Source organism: Alosa alosa, chromosome 7 (genome assembly GCF_017589495.1).
Source record: "Alosa alosa isolate M-15738 ecotype Scorff River chromosome 7, AALO_Geno_1.1, whole genome shotgun sequence".
In the NCBI taxonomy this organism is placed as follows: domain Eukaryota; kingdom Metazoa; phylum Chordata; class Actinopteri; order Clupeiformes; family Clupeidae; genus Alosa; species Alosa alosa.
In genome coordinates, this window is record NC_063195.1 from 23,580,529 (window position 1) to 23,598,613 (window position 18,085).

Genomic DNA, 18,085 nt, shown 5'->3' on the forward strand with positions numbered 1-18,085 from the left:
TGTGTATGTCTGTGTGTGTGTGTGTGTCTGCGTGTGTGTCTGTGTGTGTGTGTGTGTGTGTGTGTGTGTCTCTCTGTGTGTGTCCAGTTTGAGAAGGTGGAGTGGGCCAGCTGGACATCGGTGCTAGGCCCCACCTGCGAGGGCATCTGGCCAACGCTGAGTTTCGTCAACGCCTCGTCGCTCACCAAAGACAAGAAGTTGCTGGCCACCGGAGACGACTTTGGCTTCCTCAAGCTCTTCAGCTTCCCCTGCAAGGTGACTCAGCACATTTCAGGGAATCAGATTAATCAAATCAAACCAAGTTTTGGCCTCAACTCGCTGACTTTTTTAAAAGTTTCACTGTAGTTTCTGTTCCATCTTTATCCATATTCCCACTTGCTCTTAGTGCTGCCTGTGCTAAGGTAGTTGGATTACATATTCTCAGATAGATTCTCATATACTAGATATATACCTTTGATGTACCCTATAGATAAACCTTTGATACACCTTATAAGACATACCTTACATATATCTTTGATGTACCTTATAGATATACCTTTGTATATCTTTAATATACCTGAAAAACTGCACTGTTGGTGTAAAGACCATAGATAGAATTGGTGCCAATGTGAGTGTTCACAAGACAGCCATGTTCGGGTGCCTCCGCCACAGGGTCAGTTTGGCAAGTTCAAGCGCTACGTGGGCCACAGTGCCAACGTCACCAATGTCCGCTGGTCCCATGACGACACCATGCTGCTGTCGGTGGGCGGGGCCGACACGGCGCTGATGATCTGGGCGCGCGAGGCAGGGGTGGCGCGCGAGAACAAAGCCGTGGACAGCGAGGAGTCCGACGACGATGCGGATGACGACGGAGGTGAGTGTGTGTGTGTGTGTGTGTGTGGGTGTGTGTGTGCGTGTGTGTGTGTGTTTGGGTGTGAGTCTGTATGTGTGTTTTTGTGTGAGTCTGTATGTGTGTTTTTGTGTAAGATAGATAGATAGATAGATAGATACTTTATTGATCCCCAGGGGAAATTCAAGGTCAAGTCAGAGTGAGGTGCGTGTTAGTAGGCGTGTGTTTTGTGTATGTTATTTTGTTAGTATTTAACATAGACTGTATACATACAGTCTGGTATTTAAACAACATGGATCACACAACCTGCTACGATTCATACCCTTGATGGATTCAAACAGGTCAAAGGTCACTTGAGTCAACCATAAACATGGAAATGACCCCATTATCAAATCTGACCGTAAAACGTTAAAAAAGGGAGGCATTGGTTCTGACTGACCACGACTTCTCCTGCGTGCAGGTTACGACAGCGACGTGGCCAGAGAGAGGACCACTGACTACACCACCAAGGTGTACGCGGTCAGCATCCGCGAGATGAGCGGCACCAAACCCCACCTGCAGCAGAAGGAGGTGCTGGTGGATGAGAGGTGAGCATGCTCACTCACTGGCTTGTGTTCTCATTCACTAACTGGTGGTGTTGGTGGAGCAGATGAAGTAATGGCCCAAAGTCATATTTTATTATTTATTTATTTATTTATTTATTTATTGCAGTCATGTTTTGAGCCCCTGTCGCTGCACATAAAATAAAAAACTTAAATGGGAGCTCCTTGGTGTGCGGATCAACTCTTATCTCTTGTATACTAATATGCTTTAGATCCTTCACCCAAGGGCTTCCAAAGGGCTTTTGGTGTGGGATGTGCATGGTCTCTCGTTGTTTCTCTAACCAAAGCCATATGTTTTGCATGCCTTGTGTCCCTACTGAGCAGAGGTGGGAAAAGTCCAGCTTCAGAAAGTCTCATCATGTATTGGTTCTACCTGTGCTAAATGTCTCACAAATCAGCTTGTTTACCTGGCTGAGGAGTTGAGCTTATCAGCTGGTTTAAGCGAATGGTTGGAACAGACATGTGGTAGGACTTTTATTCTCTGAAGCCAAACTTTTCCACCTCTGCTACTGAGAGAAAGAGAGAGAGAGAGAGAGAGAGAGAGAGAAGTGAGGGAGTGTGTTCTAGATACTGTACAGGGTTCCCACGGGTCATGGAATTTCTGGAATATCATGGAATTTTGGAAAGTCTATTCCAGACATGGAAAGTCAGGGAATTGTATCATGTTTGGGTCAAAGTCATGGAATATCAGGGAATTTTGTTGTAGCAGTTTAAAACTGACTTGCCAAAATGCATTAATACAAATATTTCTACACAGAACTGGTGTATATCTGGTTATTTGCTTTACTGCTTCCTTGAGTATCCCAACTTTGTTTATTCAATGACCATTTATTCATCTCCCACTCTAAAAAGTAAAATGTTCTTGAACGCTATACGTTAGTAAATAGTATAGTAAGTCATGGAAATTCAGTTTTTTTTATCAGGGAAAGTCAGGGAAAAGTCATGGAATTTTACATTTGACTTAGAGTGTGAACCATGACTGTATGCTTTGGCAACACCTTCACGAATTGTCATGCCAATAAAAACGTTTTGAATTTGAATTTGAATTTTAGTGACTGGAGAGAGGGATAGGGGGTGAGAGAGAGAGAGAGAGAGAGAGGATGAGTGAGTGTGTGAGAGAGACAGAGAGAGAGAAAGAGGAGATGTGTGCTGCTGACTGCAGTCTGTCTGTCTGGTCTGTGTCTCTTAGACCACCGGTGAGCAGAGCTGCCCCTATGCCAGACAAACTACTCAAGAACAACGTCACCAAGAAGAAGAAGCTGGTAGAGGTAGGTGGTGGTTTGACGAGTGATACAGTGCTTTACATGATGCTTTGCCAGTCCTATTAAATAGCCTAGAATAGTCTCAATTATTCCAACCCCGTCACTCAAAGACACAGAGAGCTGCCATTTAAATGAAAAAGAGCAAAGTCACTTGATGAGCAAAGTGTCTCGTGCATGAACTAAAGGTGGCGTGTGAGGCCACTGAGCTGATCCACCGATGTCTAGGCTCAGGACCTTGCTCTTGCTTGGTTTTAAATTAGCAAATAGATTTTGCCTCGTTAGTAAATCAGCTATACATTAGACTTTGCACTTTGCCCGACTTTTAAATTAGAGCCCACAGTCCCATAGAGACTGATCTGTAGGGTTTCAACTTGGGACACTGTAGTGAACTCTAGGTCTTCATCTGCTGGACGCATTTTTGATATATTGTCGTATACAAACATGTCTGATATTTTTTCTTAGTCATATACAATCACAGCAATTCTCTGAATATAACTACAAAACAGCAATGTGTTACCAGTTATGCATTCCTATAAATCATTTTCTTGCTTGCTTGCTTGCTTGTTTGCTTTCTTTCTTTCTTTCTTTCTTTCTTTCTTTCTTTCTTTCTTTCTTCTCTCTGTCTTTCCTCTCTCTCTCTCTCTCTCTCTCTCTCTCTCTCTCTCTCTCTCTCCTTTCTGTAGGAACACAAACCTTCTATCTGGAGCACACTGACGATATCCTGTGTCTCACGGTCAATCAACATCCGAAATACCAAAACATCATCGCCACTGGACAAATAGGTGCGAGTGCCATGACCGAACCACTGCTATATTCATCCGTTTGTTTTGAGAGGAAATCCAGCAGGTGTGAGTGACCTACAACACAGGGACAGTCTGACCGCTACATCTGTTACTTTTTATACTTTATGAAGCTTAGCCTATAATGACAACAGGCCCTCACACAAGTCATTACCCATAATGCTTTAGTTGAGCCACAGGCCCTCACATAAGTCATTACCCATAATGGTTTAGTTGAGCCACATGCTTTTTTGCGGACACTCTGCTGACACTCTCTCTCACTGTTTGTTGAGTATACCCAGCTCCTCTGGCTCCTGTCTAATGATTGTTTGCCACTTTTATTTGATTTTATCCTGGTTGAGGTTCAGAGATTGAAAGGCTTCCCCAGAGTGCTGTTAGCTGATTAACATGCAGCGGTATTGGCCCAGAACTTGGCGAGGCCTTGGCCGGGACACCCATCCACGCTGAGCTCAGCTGCTGCAGAGCTCTTTATTATGTTTACACGCTGAACCTCATCGGAGGGAGGACGCCTCCAGCCGTTACCGGCACCAACACAAAATTGACCGTTTTCAGCAGTGCCTTTCAATGCTGATCATCAGGAAATCGTCCATTTTATCATTTTGATCTATCAGAGTATTAAAATGTATTCTGTATTAAAATGGCATCTGTGCACGATAACGGCTCATTTCAGTTGCTATTGGAGATGATTTAATATGTCAGAGATTGAACAGCCAACAGAGAGCCACTGGCCCAGCCCTCCCTTACGAAAAATAACTATAGGAATATTAAAGTATTTTGAGACAAAATGTTACACTAATAGTATACATTAACCGCACCAGTGTATTAAGAGCAGTGCCCAATAGCCTAATGAATCAGAATCAGATCGCGCTTTAATGAGAAGAATGAAGAAAAGAAATGCATTCCCATGTATAGCATCCCCCTCATGTATTAACCTCACAGCTGAAGAAATTTAGCTAAATCAATGTACAAACCTTGGTTAATAGGCAGGACATTACAGTACTAATCTTATAGGAATACTATAGCTATCACAGGAATCTTAGAGTATTTTTGGACATACTATAGAAGTACTACAGGAACACAATAGAGAGTAAGGATATTACAGAGGTATTACAGAACATCACAGAATGTGTAATACACTACCATAGAACTACCATAGAAATCTTATAGGATTACTATAGTGCTTAGTTATTTTTCGTAAGGGCTCCACTGAGTTTGGGTCTCAACCATCTGGATGAGTTCATTAACCCAGTTCTGTAACCAGCATGTAGAACTAATGTGCAGCTACTGTAGCTGAACACGTTGGACGGGGAGAACTAAAAAACAGCACGGCTCTCACTCTCTGAACCTGAATGTGGATGTAGCTGTGTTGTAATGGCTCTCATTTGGAGATCTTTGTTTGTTTGTACCTTTGTTTGTTTGTTTGTTTTCTCTGCATCTCTCTGTGGGGTGCGGAGTCTCAACATCATTTTCCGTTTTTTTTAAAAGCGCTGGCTGACTCACTGCTTGTTTTGTTTCTGTTGATATGCCTCTTCATCCTCCACCTCCATCTCCTCTCCATCCCTCCATCCCTCCACACCTCTACTCGCTTCTCTCCATCACAGGAGATGTGAATGACCTGCCAGGTAAGATAATGGTGGCTGTCTTCCCTTTGGTGTCTCTTCCTGCGTCTGATGAGTTTGAGCTCTCCTGGGTGGTCCTCTGTAATGGAGGGGCAGGGAATGAGGGAGAGAGAGAGATCATTTATTTTTAGAATTTATTTACTTTTCTATAAAGGAACACGCTAGCCTGACGTTGTCATACTCAAATTCTAGTCAGAATATGAGTCTGATACTGCTCCATTGGGACGTAATTATGGGGCGTGCTTCAACTGATACAGGGGGGGAATGCCTCTGCACTCAATTGGATAGACCTAACCAATCAGAGCAACAAAATAGCTTACCGTGAGGTGTAGGAAGAAAACACACAAACCATCCTTCTGCTCCTATATCCCCTCCGTTTTTAAAATAATTCTGTTGAACAGTGATATGCTACAAACATGTTAAACAGCTGGGAAAGGCTGTCGCAAATCCCTCGAACAGGTGGTCAATCAGAGATTTCAAACGAACGAGGGAACATGTCGCAATGCAACAGCGCTGTTTTCCCTTGATGAAAGTGAAACCACCAGTTTCCCCCACATCTCAACTTTGGCTAAAGTTTTCAGAAATAATCGTTTTCAGTGATACAACCCCATTAAATAATATGAATTTTCCATATGGGGTCTTAAAAGCCATGTATCCTTTTAGCCACAGCGTTTTTGTTTCAAACATAAGCCTAATCTAAACGTGCTCAGATGACGTGATAGACCAAGCGCTGTTGCTCACCTGTCCATCATCGTAAAGCCTGATTTGATTGGTCCGCCTGATTTAGGGCGAGCATACTTGCCCCACAATGGAGCAATGCCAGACCGAACTTCCCGTGGGGCGGGACTAAGTTCAGAACGGCACCCAGGCTAGGAACACGCCATAATTTTGGGAAATTAGCTTAATCACTGTCTCCGCCAGAGTTAGATAAGATGATACACACCATTCTCGTCTCTGGGCGTGCATTAATCAGTCTGAAGCACCCACCGTTAGCATAGCTTAGCATAGTTCATTGAGATGGGCACTCTGAGGAACTGCCCACCGTGATTTGTGTGTGTGTGTGTGTGTGTGTGTGTGTGTGTGTGTGTTTGTGTTTGTATCCTTGTACCATTTTCTTCATGTGGACATAAATAAATGTGTTAAAATGTGTGTGTGTGCATGTGAGTGACGACTGAGTTGTAGAATGCTTGTTTAGAACTCCAGTTCTTGTGTCCCTTCATCACAGTATAAACAAGTCCCGTCTCCCTGTCTGTGTTTTAGGGATAACCGTACATTCAGTAGTTGCCCCCAGTGGCAATAAGCAGGAGTGGGATTGCTCAGTGTAGCCTGCTGATGTAACGCTGCTGATAGATAAAGTATCATCATGTAGAAGGGGATTGTGTAGCATGATCATGTGACAGATTCTTCATGGCCTCCAGCTCATATATGGTCATAGCTTGGCCATCAGGCATTAAAAAAAGAGTATATTAACCAAAAGTGTACATATATACACCAATAGTCAAACATATAATATGACAGATAACCAAGTTGGGGAAATCCAGCTTCAGAAAGTAAAGGTCATATCACGTCATTTTTGTCATACTTCCATTAACTAAAGCAGCTGATTCTGCTTGAAGAATAACTCCTCTTCAGCCAGGTAGAACCAGTTGATCAGTGAAATCACCTGTTTAAGTGCACAGGTAGAACCAAATGCACAGACTTTTACGTTATGAAGACTGGATTTTTCCTCCTCGGCAGAAACACCAGAAAGCAACTCACATACCTTCTGACTTTTTGACCTTTTGACTGTTGTGTGGGCAGGCATGGCTCCCTCCATCCACGTGTGGGACGCCATGAGCAAGCAGACGCTGTCGGTGCTGCGCTGCTCCCACTCCAAGGGTGTGGGCTACGTCAACTTCAGCGCCACTGGGAAGCTGCTGCTCTCCGTGGGCGTTGAGCCGGAACATTCCATCACCGTGTGGCGCTGGCAGGAAGGTGAGGAAGACGTGCGCACACGAGTGTGTGCGTGTGTGTGTGTGTGTTCAATGCATACAAATAGATGGGAGTGTTAGACGATTGTTATACAGTGTGTTGCTTGTTGGGGGAAGAGATGTGTTGGGGGAGAGAGGAAAGTGTGTTTTTTGTGTGTGTGTGTGTGTGTGTGTGTGTGCATAGAGGGAGGAATAACATTCCTATTCCCATAGCTTGTAGTTTTGATATATTTGAAGCTATTATGTACAATACTTAAATGCCATATATATTAAGACACATACCATGGTGTGTATGGTGTGTTCCTGACTCTCCTCAGGCACAAAGGTGAGCAGTAAAGGGGGCCACACAGACCGCATCTTCGTGGCCGAGTTCCGTCCTGACTCGGACACCCAGTTTGTGTCGGTGGGTGTCAAACACATCAAGTTCTGGACGCTGGTGGGCGGCTCGCTCATGTACAAGAAGGGCGTGATCGGGACAGTGGAGGATGGACGCATGCAGACCATGCTCTCTGTGGCCTTTGGGGCTGTGAGTATTGTGTTGTTTTTTTTTAGATTTAAGAAAAAAATTTTTCTCGAAAATATGAAAAAATTACAATCTGCATAGACTATTGCAAATTTTAGTTATAGGTCATGAATAACTATTTAAGTACTTTAACTACTTAAAAGAAATGTTAGTTAAAAGAAATGGGGACATGAAATGCAGCACATGATAAAGCACAAGTATATCATGAAATATGGATATGTATGTTCATGTAAGTAGTCAAAATAACAAAGAAATACAGTATATTAATTGAGTTACTGATAAATATTATTGTTATCTGTGTTGTCTTAAATAACAATGAAATAACTGTGACATTTTGGTCATCTGAGTATTTTTCTGTGTTCTCTCTGTGTCAAGAACAACCTGACCTTTACGGGTGCCATCAATGGTGACGTGTACGTGTGGCGTGAGCACTTCCTGGTGCGGGTGGTGGCTAAGGCGCACACGGGGCCGGTGTTCACCATGTACACCACACTCAGAGACGGCCTCATCGTCACCGGGGGCAAGGAGCGGCCGTGAGTGGACACCGTTTTTTAAAACCTTTTTATGCGGCGCTTCACAATGCCAGTAGAACGCGCCATTGACTTCAAGGGGATTTCCCAACGTTCTACGGTCAAATATGCACCATGTAATGACCGCTGAAACATATAATGACCGCTGTCAATGGCAACGGGTTTCGTGCTTCTGATTCACGTCTTTTATATCACTCAGCAAGTAGTCCGGTCACTTATATATTTTAATCTAACTAGCTGCAACATAAGTTAAAGTCGTCATGAGGTCCATTGAACATGATTGATTTGTCTACCATCCAATATGGAATCCAATATTTGGTGGTATATTTGTATTCTATCTGTAACATCCTTGATTTACCCATTCCACAGTTGATCTCTCTCTCTCTCTCTCTCTCTCTCTCTCTCTCTCTCTCTCTCTCTCTGTGTGTGTGTGTGTGTGTGTGTGTGTATTTGTGGGTATGTGTGTATGTGTATACAGCACTAAAGAGGGTGGGGCAGTCAAGCTGTGGGATCAGGAGATGAAGAGGTGCCGAGCATTCCAGCTAGAGACGGGTCTACCAGTGGAGAATGTTCGCTCCGTCTGCCGTGGAAAAGTATGCTACACACACACACACACACACACACACATACACGCACACACATACACACACACACACACACACACACACACACACACACACGCATACACACACACACACACACACACACACGAGAGAGAGAGATGGTTAGTCGTCAGTTGCACATTATATACAGGAGACCTATTGCAATTTGCAAGAAACAAATGTTTATTAGTGAATCAACTGTAAATCTGAAAAACACAAATTCTGAAAATACACCATACATAAATAATTTTATGCTTAAAATTTATTCTGGGTGACCTTGTCAGATATGAGATCAAGAACATACTCCATTAACTATCCATACAGAGTGTGTGTGTGTGTGTGTGTGTGTGTGTGTGTGTGTGTGTGTGTGTGTGTGTGTGTGTGTGTGTGTGTGTGTGTGTGTGTGTGTGTTGTATCCATAAATGAAGTTTTAAATGTTTTGACATGTCTGCCCTGCTCTGTGCAGCTTGTTGTATGTGTTAAATTAGTATTAACATAGTTTAGGCCAGTGGTCTAAAAATCCTGGCCCGCAAGACACCTTCTTGCAGCCCCTTGGTTGATTTATATTTGTACTGAGATTCGGCCTGCATATTGCGTTTCGTTTTTTCCGTTTGCTTCTAAAGAACTGGCTGCGTGGTTTTTCAAATTTCGGTTGCTAAACACACCATCTAAATGTAGTTTGAGACAGACAGAAATAATAAAGACTGGCTTGTCTTCTGTTCTGGCATGCCCCCGGACCCCCATAGCATTTGGGGCGCCCCAACATTTCTAGCGATGCACCTGACCTCAGTATTTGAGAAATCCTGGCTACGGCCTTGCACACACACACTCATACACACACACACACACACACACACATACACACATACATACATGTACATACATACTGTACATACACAAGTTCATTGGGATATCTATTGAAAGCTTACTCAACGTGAAATGATGTCTACAGTCTACATTCACGCTTACTAGATGGGAAAGCAGGTCAGAACTAGACTGTGATGAATACACTTATCACTTTGTCACTATTACTGGAGCGTGATTGTTACTGCTTTGGATGAAGATGGAGGTGCTATTGACCTGTTGTCTGACCAACCACAGGGCAAGATCCTGGTGGGCACCAAGGACGGCGAGATCATCGAGGTGGGCGAGAAGAATGCCGCGTCCAACACCATGATCAACGGGCACACGCAGGGACGCATCTGGGGCCTGGCCACGCACCCCACCAAAGACGTGTTCATCTCGGCCAGCGACGACGGCTCCATCCGCATGTGGGACCTGGGGGACAAGGTGAGGACGAGGCAGGGACGCAGAGGAGCGAGGAGGACACGGGAGACAGGGTGGGGAAGAAGGAAGGAGAAAGAGAGAGAGGGAGACGGGAGGAGACAGAGAGAGAGAGAGAGAGAGAGAGTGAGAGAGAGAGAGAAAACTCTCTCGGCAACTTCTTGAGCAGTGCTGCTGGGAAAACACGTACAGTAAGCGGTTCCATGTGTTCTGTTTGGATGATAATGACAACAGATGGTTAAAGTACTCTAGAAAAAAAGAATTGATGGAACATTGCACAGCAACACTGATCAACAATGTGTATCATCTTTAATCTGGCCATAGCAGAGAGAGATGGATGAGCATGGAAGAGTGAGGAAATGAGAGAGGTGGAATGGATCACTTGTTAGAAAAGGAGAGATGATGGACCATAATGTAGCCATGATCATCAGTGTCTTTGAGTGTCTCAAAGTGCTATACAACTTTAATGTATTATTATTAGTAGTAGTAGTATTAGTATTATTACTATTATCAAAAAGTGGGTGAGAGAAGGAGGAGAGCCATGTACTTCATTGTTAAAGTACTTCAGTGTTGTATGTTTTTTGATGTGCACCTGATGATGTCCTGCTCTTACAGCCTCTGTTACAGTGTGTTAATTCTGTTAGCATTTAGCCATGTGTGTTCTTACACAGCCTCTGTTACAGTGTGTTAAGTCTATTAGCATTTAGCCATGTGTGTTCTTATACTTGTAGTTGAACTTGTACTGCCATGGTCTGTACTAGGCCACAGCAGCTAGAGTGAGGTCTAGACTGACGTCTGTCTGTCGATGATACCCACGATTAATCCATGCGCCATGCCTTCCAAATCTCCCGCCAATTAGACTTGGGTATCTCCTGTCACCGTGGTGACAAATCTTGAGACATGCCAAACAAGTGTCCGGTCAGAAGGTGTGGGGGGTTGGGGGGGGTTGCGGGGGGGTTTGGGTCAGATGAGATCAGATCACATCCAAATCTCCTGCCTCGCCTCGTGATGTCACAAACACAATATAGAGGTGCCAAAATGAACGAGGAAACCAGGTATCCATATATGGGCGTGAGACCTTGAGGAACCTCGGGTGGGGGGTGGTTGCGAGGGGGCGGGGGGCTGCAAGTGAGACTCATGTGATCTGTTACACCAGAGAAAAAAAGGGTGTCAACAAGGAGTAAAGAAGCCTGCTATTACTGAGCTGCGGGACAGCATTGATGGAAGAAAATAGAAAGTTAATTTGTGTATGTGTAATAGACGTCGCAGGATGATGATGTAGGCCTTATTCTCGCCCCAAAACATGTAGGCTATGCATTGTATTCTCATGCACTTAAACACCTAAAATAACACGCGGGCCTATTTTAGACTATGGAGACTATTTTTATATGTTAGAGCACGCAGTGGCTACGCAGCTAATGTCAGCGCAAGATTTATGCTCCTCACTTGACTTCATGTCGACGTCCTCCACTGATTAATGAGTACACAAGCCAAAGTTACGTCTAATCCTTCGGCAGGCCTGTGTAGTACAGCCAAAATTAATTAACCCCTAGATATCATTCTCAGGTCGCACATTTAAAAAAAAAAAAAAAAAAAAAAAAAAAAAAAAAACTTTTAGCAGTGTTGCTCCTGGCCCATGTTTGTGTACTGTCTCTTAATCGGCTTATTAAATTAAATTAAATTAAATTAAATTAAATTAAAGAGAGTCCACAGTTTGGAAAAGTTCAGGAGAAGGATTGGGAATGCTTGTCTGTTACAGAGACCCTTGATAAGGAGAATATAATAGAGAACAAATAAACATCAAAGTATATTATTCTCACCTGTAACATACCTGTGCTTCCAGAAACTTCTGAACAAGGTGAGCCTGGGCCACCCGGCCAAGTGCACGGCCTACAGCCCCAGCGGGGAGATGGTCGCCATCGGCATGGAGAACGGAGAGTTCATCATGCTGCTGGTGAACTCGCTCACCGTCTGGGGCAAGAAGAGGGACCGCAGCATCGCCATCCAGGACATCAGGTACACACACACGCGGCGCGCGCGCACACACACGCTCACACACATACACACACGCTCACACAAACAAATATTTTCATCTATATATGAATACTGTACATAAAATTATTCACATATTTTGATACTAAAACTGAAGCATTCACCCAACAGACAAACATGAGATTAGAAATACACAATCAGTCAGATAACAGACAATAGCAGGGACCATGACATAGCAGACACACTCACACATACACATTATTTGCTATGTACCCCAAAAACAATTACACAATGCTAAGCACACGCACACACACACACACACACACACACACAGACATGCTGTCTTGTGCAAGTCTAAAGGGCTGTTCACACCAAGAACGGTAACTATAACAATAACAGTAAAAAAGTATCGCTCTAGCTAAAATTAATGACGACGTCCACACATAAACTAGAAATATAATAACGCCAACATTGTTATAGTTACAACTTTATCTTTATAGTTACCATTCCTGGTGTGAACAGCCCTTAAGGCGAGGATCACATTAGGCAGCGGCAAGCAGCAAACGTAACGCAACACTCAGACCATAATAAATTCTATCTCGTTCCTATGGTAACACAAATGGTTTGCCTTGAATACGCTCACGTTGCGCTTTGAAAGTTCAACGCTCAGCTTCTTCAACTCTAGTGTTACACCAGCGTTGCCACCGTTCCGCTGCCGAACCATAAAGAACAATAGGAAACCTGCCGCTTGCCGCTGGCTAATGTGATCCTCGCCTAAGAATGTACAAATAACCTCCTGACCCCCACACTGCCCTTTCTCCTGTCCAGGTTCAGCCCTGATAACCTCCTGACCCCCACACTTTCTCCTGTCCAGGTTCAGCCCTGATAGCCGGCTGCTGGCGGTGGGCTCGGTGGAGAGCGCCGTGGACTTCTACGACCTCACGCTGGGGCCCTCGCTCAACCGCATCGGCTACTGCAAGGACATCCCCGGCTTCGTCATCCAGCTGGACTTCTCCGCAGACAGCAAGTTTATTGGGGTACGCTGGGCCAGTGTGTGTGTGTGTGTGTGTGTGTGTGTGCAGTTGTGCCACAGTATGCTGCTGGGAATCTGAGTCAGAATCACTGATGCACATAAATGTGTCATCAAGGCAAGTCATGTGATGTTGTGTGTCCATATAGAATGGCACAGTCATTTTAGTTTCAGATCAGTGGTATGGGTGAATAGGTATCCCCTGCCATCTTCAATAGCATGCAAACCCCCAGATAGTGCAGACAGGGAGGGGGTTGCGGGTGGGGTGAGGGCTGTTTGTTGACAAATGGCTATCAGTGAGTGTCACCCTTCAGTCGCACCAAAGGGGCCCTCTTATGATTTTCTGAACCTGGAGATTTCCACTACTAACCATCAGCCTCCCTGGTTTGCATGAGCAGCTGTCGCTCATCTTTTGATCGGGGTTATATTCAGAAAGCCATTTGGACAACACATCACCAGCTATTTTTAACCTGGAAGTCAGACGGAAAGTGCCATAACGGGGACAGTTTCTATTTGGTGCACAAACACTAACATACTGTACCATATTAGATGCCAAACCGAAAACATCATTCACTTTTAGCAAGTGAAATCAATATCTGCCGGTCGGTTTAATAATAACCAGGATCGCCTTCAACCTTCAAAAATGTTGTCAACGTGTTTATTGATGGCTGCTCTGCATATGGCAATGTAATTTTAGAATTACTGTTAAATTCTATGACCCGGATAGAAGTGTCTATTAACCAATAAGATGCCAAGATATACAAATAGTGTGATGTTGTGGCTTGCTGTGGTTACAGGTTTCCACGGGAATGTACAAGAGGCAGGTCCATGAGGTTCCGAACGGGAAGGTGGTATCAGAGCAGGCCGTCATCGATAGAATCACCTGGGCCACATGGACAAGGTGAGGGGGCACTGTCACCGAGGAATACCGAGGTTTCTAACGACTGGTCAGAACCCAACTCAACAACTCACGCCGAAAATTCATCACAGTGTTGAATTAACAACAAATAAAGAGTTGGCAACATGCTTTTAGAGTTTGAGTTATGGGTAAAGTATGTGGGTTTGTATATTAGGATACTTGTACCACATAAAAGATATATTTGGTACAAAAAATATTTTGAAAGAAAATTGCAAAAAATACCACATATAAAAAAACATACCACGTTTTAAAAAAAATTGAACAGAGGATGAATGTACTGTATAAATATTTGTAAACTTTAGAGATATTCTGATAGAGACCAGCAAGATGTGTGGTAAACTATTCATGCGTTTACCCATGTAAAGGTTTTAGAAGATCGTTAAGTTGTCATATGACTGTCCTGTCAGTGTCCTGGGCGATGAGGTGGTGGGAGTGTGGCCACGGAATGCTGAGAAGGCCGACGTCGTCTGCGCCTCTGTCTCGCACGCCGGCCTCAACATCGCGACAGGAGACGACTTCGGCCTCGTCAAGCTCTTCGACTTCCCATGCACAGAAAAATTTGTAAGCTTGATTGATATCCTTAAAGCAACAAAAGGTGTAGAAAAACGAATGATTGTAAAGTGGTTAAAAGAGTTTACATTTAAATAAACAGTGATAAATACCATGGTTTGTAATAATTGGTTATAAACAAGTAAGCATTACTGCTGTGATCATTGTTGTCATGACACCACTATCAGTCATAAATCAGTATAGATATTCGATTAGTATGTCAGTTGGAGCCGGTATCTGATACCTCTCTCTCTCTTTCTCTCTCTCCCAGGCCAAACACAAGCGCTACCTCGGTCACTCTGCGCATGTCACCAACATCCGTTTCTCTGCCGACGACAAGTACGTCATCAGTGTAGGAGGTAGCGACTGCAGGTGTGTTGCCATTGCTTTCTTTCTTTTGTTGATGAACCTTCTTGTTTGTTGGTCTTGGTTTCATACACCTAGATCTCCATATAAGTTGTGGTGTTTTAGTGTGCCATTTTTGTTCCCCACACTCTTCAATTTGTTCAGATTGTTCGTTTGGAAATGTAGTTTCACATGGTTAAGCGCTTTATCTCTTTATTCGCCCCCAGTGTGTTTGTCTGGAAATGCCTGTAACGCGGAGAGTCCTGACAGAGCCCGGTGATTTGAAGATGGGAGTGTGTCTCACTGCCTCTGCGATGCTGCTGCTGCTGCTGCAATCCTTGACCTGAGATGCTGCATTCACCTCAACCACACCTACTACAGTCTACCATACCTACTACGCTCAACCACACCTACTACACTCAACCATACCTACTACGGTCAACCACACCTACTACACACAACCATACCTACTACGGTCAACCACACATACTACGGTCAACCCCACGTTATACCGGTAGTCCACCACACCTACTACAGTTTACCACACTCAACCACACCTACTACACTCAACCACACCTACTACAGTTTACCACACTCAACCACACCTACTACAGTCAACTACACCTACTACAGTCTACCACAAGTTATAGTCCACCACACCTACTACAGTCAACTACACCTACTACATTCTACCACACCTACTACACTCAACCTCACCTACTAAAGTCAACCACACCTACTACAGTTTACCACACTCAACCACACCTACTACAGTCAACTACACCTACTACAGTCTACCACACGTTATAGTCCACCACACCTACTACAGTCAACTACACCTACTACATTCTACCACACCTACTACACTCAACCTCACCTACTAAAGTCAGCTATACCTAGTACAGTTCCCCACACCTACTACAGTCTGCCACACCTACTACTACACATTTGCAATTCTCCTCAATTACACCTACAGGAGACCGTTATGAAGCATTTGCATTTCATCTCAACTACACCTATAGGACACCTAAAGGATGCACTTGCATATCTCTATTCACTCACAACGAGTGCAGTCTAGAACCTTTGGTGGTTCATTGGCTTGTTTGCCTGGAAAACATTCACAGGTTCTACACAGAACATTCTGATGGACTCCACAGGGTTCTTTGTAGAGGCCTTTGAAGGGTTCGACAGAACCCTTGTCAGCCCTTACGAAACCTTTTTTCCAGCAAAGGGTACTTTATATGCAAAGGGTTCTCTTTGTGACCTCTAGCTTTTTGACGAACCAATGCTGAATCTTAACTAAGGGAGTACTCTACGGAGTGCGGAATCTGCCGGTATCTGATACCTCTTGCTTGATACCTTGAAAGCTTGTACTCTGCCAGTCAAAATTCATATCTGTACAGATAGATTATGAACACATAAAGTTGTATATGACAGCTTCAGGTTCCTGGAGATTAACAGATGTGGAAACACATGAAGAGTTTGTGGGAACGACCTGAATTCAGAGTTGTATTTCACAGGTGGTAAGACTACAAGAGAGAGAGAGAGGTCAGCTTGTTTAATGCAAACAAAATAAACCTCTTCAGAGATTTTCAAGACGTTATGCTTCTAATAATAGCTCCTAGCTAAGAATCTATCTGATTTTACAGCCTAATGTTCAAATACTGGAAGACGAACCAGGTGAAACAGGAGCCAGAAATAAGACCATTACAATATGCGAGAAAATCAACAGACCCGAATGAACTAGAAAAATCTGCATCTGGTTAAATGAAGAATGATTAACTAGTAAGGCTTCCTTGGTTAGATCAAGGCAGTTTCTATAAAAGTTTAGCATCTGAGAAAGTTTGTTTATTATCTTTCCTACTTGTTCATGTTATGGTAGATGGCGTTCTTGCCATTCCATGAAGTGCAATGTTTACTTTCTCATGTACGTGTTTAAAAAGTGGCAAAAGAACCACTATGATGCCAAGATGTATTTGGGTGGGCTTTGGAATGCAAAAGGGATCATCATATTTTATTTATTTATTTTTTTGCTTCTATATGTGAAGTGCCTTATAAGCATCACCAATGGTAACCACGACAGCGACTTTGTTTCTTTTTCTAATTCTCCTCCATGGTGCTACTCAAGATAAAAGAGTCTAGGGCTTAACTGACGAGTACTTTATTTAAGTTATATGCAAGGATTAAGAGAAGTAATTTATTGACTTGTACATAAAATATCAAACACATTATTGCCCTGTTATTACCACGACCACCTCATTCACCTGTCCAAATATGAAAAGGAGTCTCAGGTGCCGCAAGTGGCAGAAGTACTGTAACTTTACCGTTTGTAGAGGTGTTTTAAATGTGTTATATTTTTGTTAAAATTACCTCTTTATTTTTAAATGTACGTATGTGTATGTATGTATGAATTAACCATTTTTGTGAGGGTTTTGTCTTAAATGGAAGGCATGCAGACTTCGCAACAAACCTACTCTGGTGTTTCAAAATATACAAATCTGCTCCTTCTCTGAGCAGATGAGCTAACTCTATATTAGTCTATATTTTAATGTTGATAGCCAATTATGTATGACTGCAAATGTTGTTGAGTGTGTAGTTGCTTTTTTTGTAACATGTCTAGATAGTCACATAGCTTAATTAAATTGTGAGAGGACAGGAAAACATTTTTTTTGCATGAATATGCTGTAACACATTCCAAATCTGTACTTAAAGTCTATAAGGGATACTGTATTTTACACTTCAAGACGGGAAAGTATGTGTATTAAAGGGTAACTGGTGAAGAGTTTTATATAAAATGTTTTGAAAAACATAAAGCTGTGATTGTGTGTGTCCTTCAGACTTCAAATCGTAACACTGTCTACAAATAGTGATCTACCGAACACTATGACAACAAAGCTCAACTGTCTTCATGAAGGGTTTACGAGTTGCCCAAACTAAAGTCCCTAACCTAAAAGGAAAAAAAACAAATCTGTGATTTGACATTTCTTTCAACATTTCCCAGATTGCAGCTTAAATCAATATCACCTTTACGTCTTCCTGTAACCGTTTATTCACACTTACCAATTGTTCACTCCATCCACCATATCTGGGTGCATAATAGGAAACAAGATTTATTTATAATATTCATAATCGTTTAGTCATAGCTGATAATCAACTGATTAATTGATTCGAGTCCCTAATACAGGTGGACAGGTACAGCCAATATGTGGTAGGACTTCCATTTCCTGCA

General features: G+C 43.1%; 1 protein-coding gene across 1 annotated transcript in view; it reads left to right on the forward strand.

Moving 5' to 3' along the window:
• The window catches only part of LOC125298316 (echinoderm microtubule-associated protein-like 6), a 63,362-nt gene extending 45,734 nt beyond the window's left edge, over positions 1-17,628 (forward strand). The window contains 17 exon segments of the mRNA XM_048249018.1: positions 88-255; positions 652-853; positions 1,290-1,416; positions 2,621-2,699; positions 3,373-3,475; positions 5,095-5,115; positions 6,913-7,086; positions 7,400-7,608; positions 7,981-8,138; positions 8,614-8,728; positions 9,839-10,027; positions 11,865-12,037; positions 12,888-13,050; positions 13,841-13,944; positions 14,370-14,523; positions 14,783-14,883; positions 15,084-17,628. Of these exon segments, the coding sequence (XP_048104975.1) occupies positions 88-255; positions 652-853; positions 1,290-1,416; positions 2,621-2,699; positions 3,373-3,475; positions 5,095-5,115; positions 6,913-7,086; positions 7,400-7,608; positions 7,981-8,138; positions 8,614-8,728; positions 9,839-10,027; positions 11,865-12,037; positions 12,888-13,050; positions 13,841-13,944; positions 14,370-14,523; positions 14,783-14,883; positions 15,084-15,108 (2,265 nt within the window). The 3' untranslated portion in view covers positions 15,109-17,628.
• The last annotated feature ends 457 nt before the right edge of the window (positions 17,629-18,085 follow it).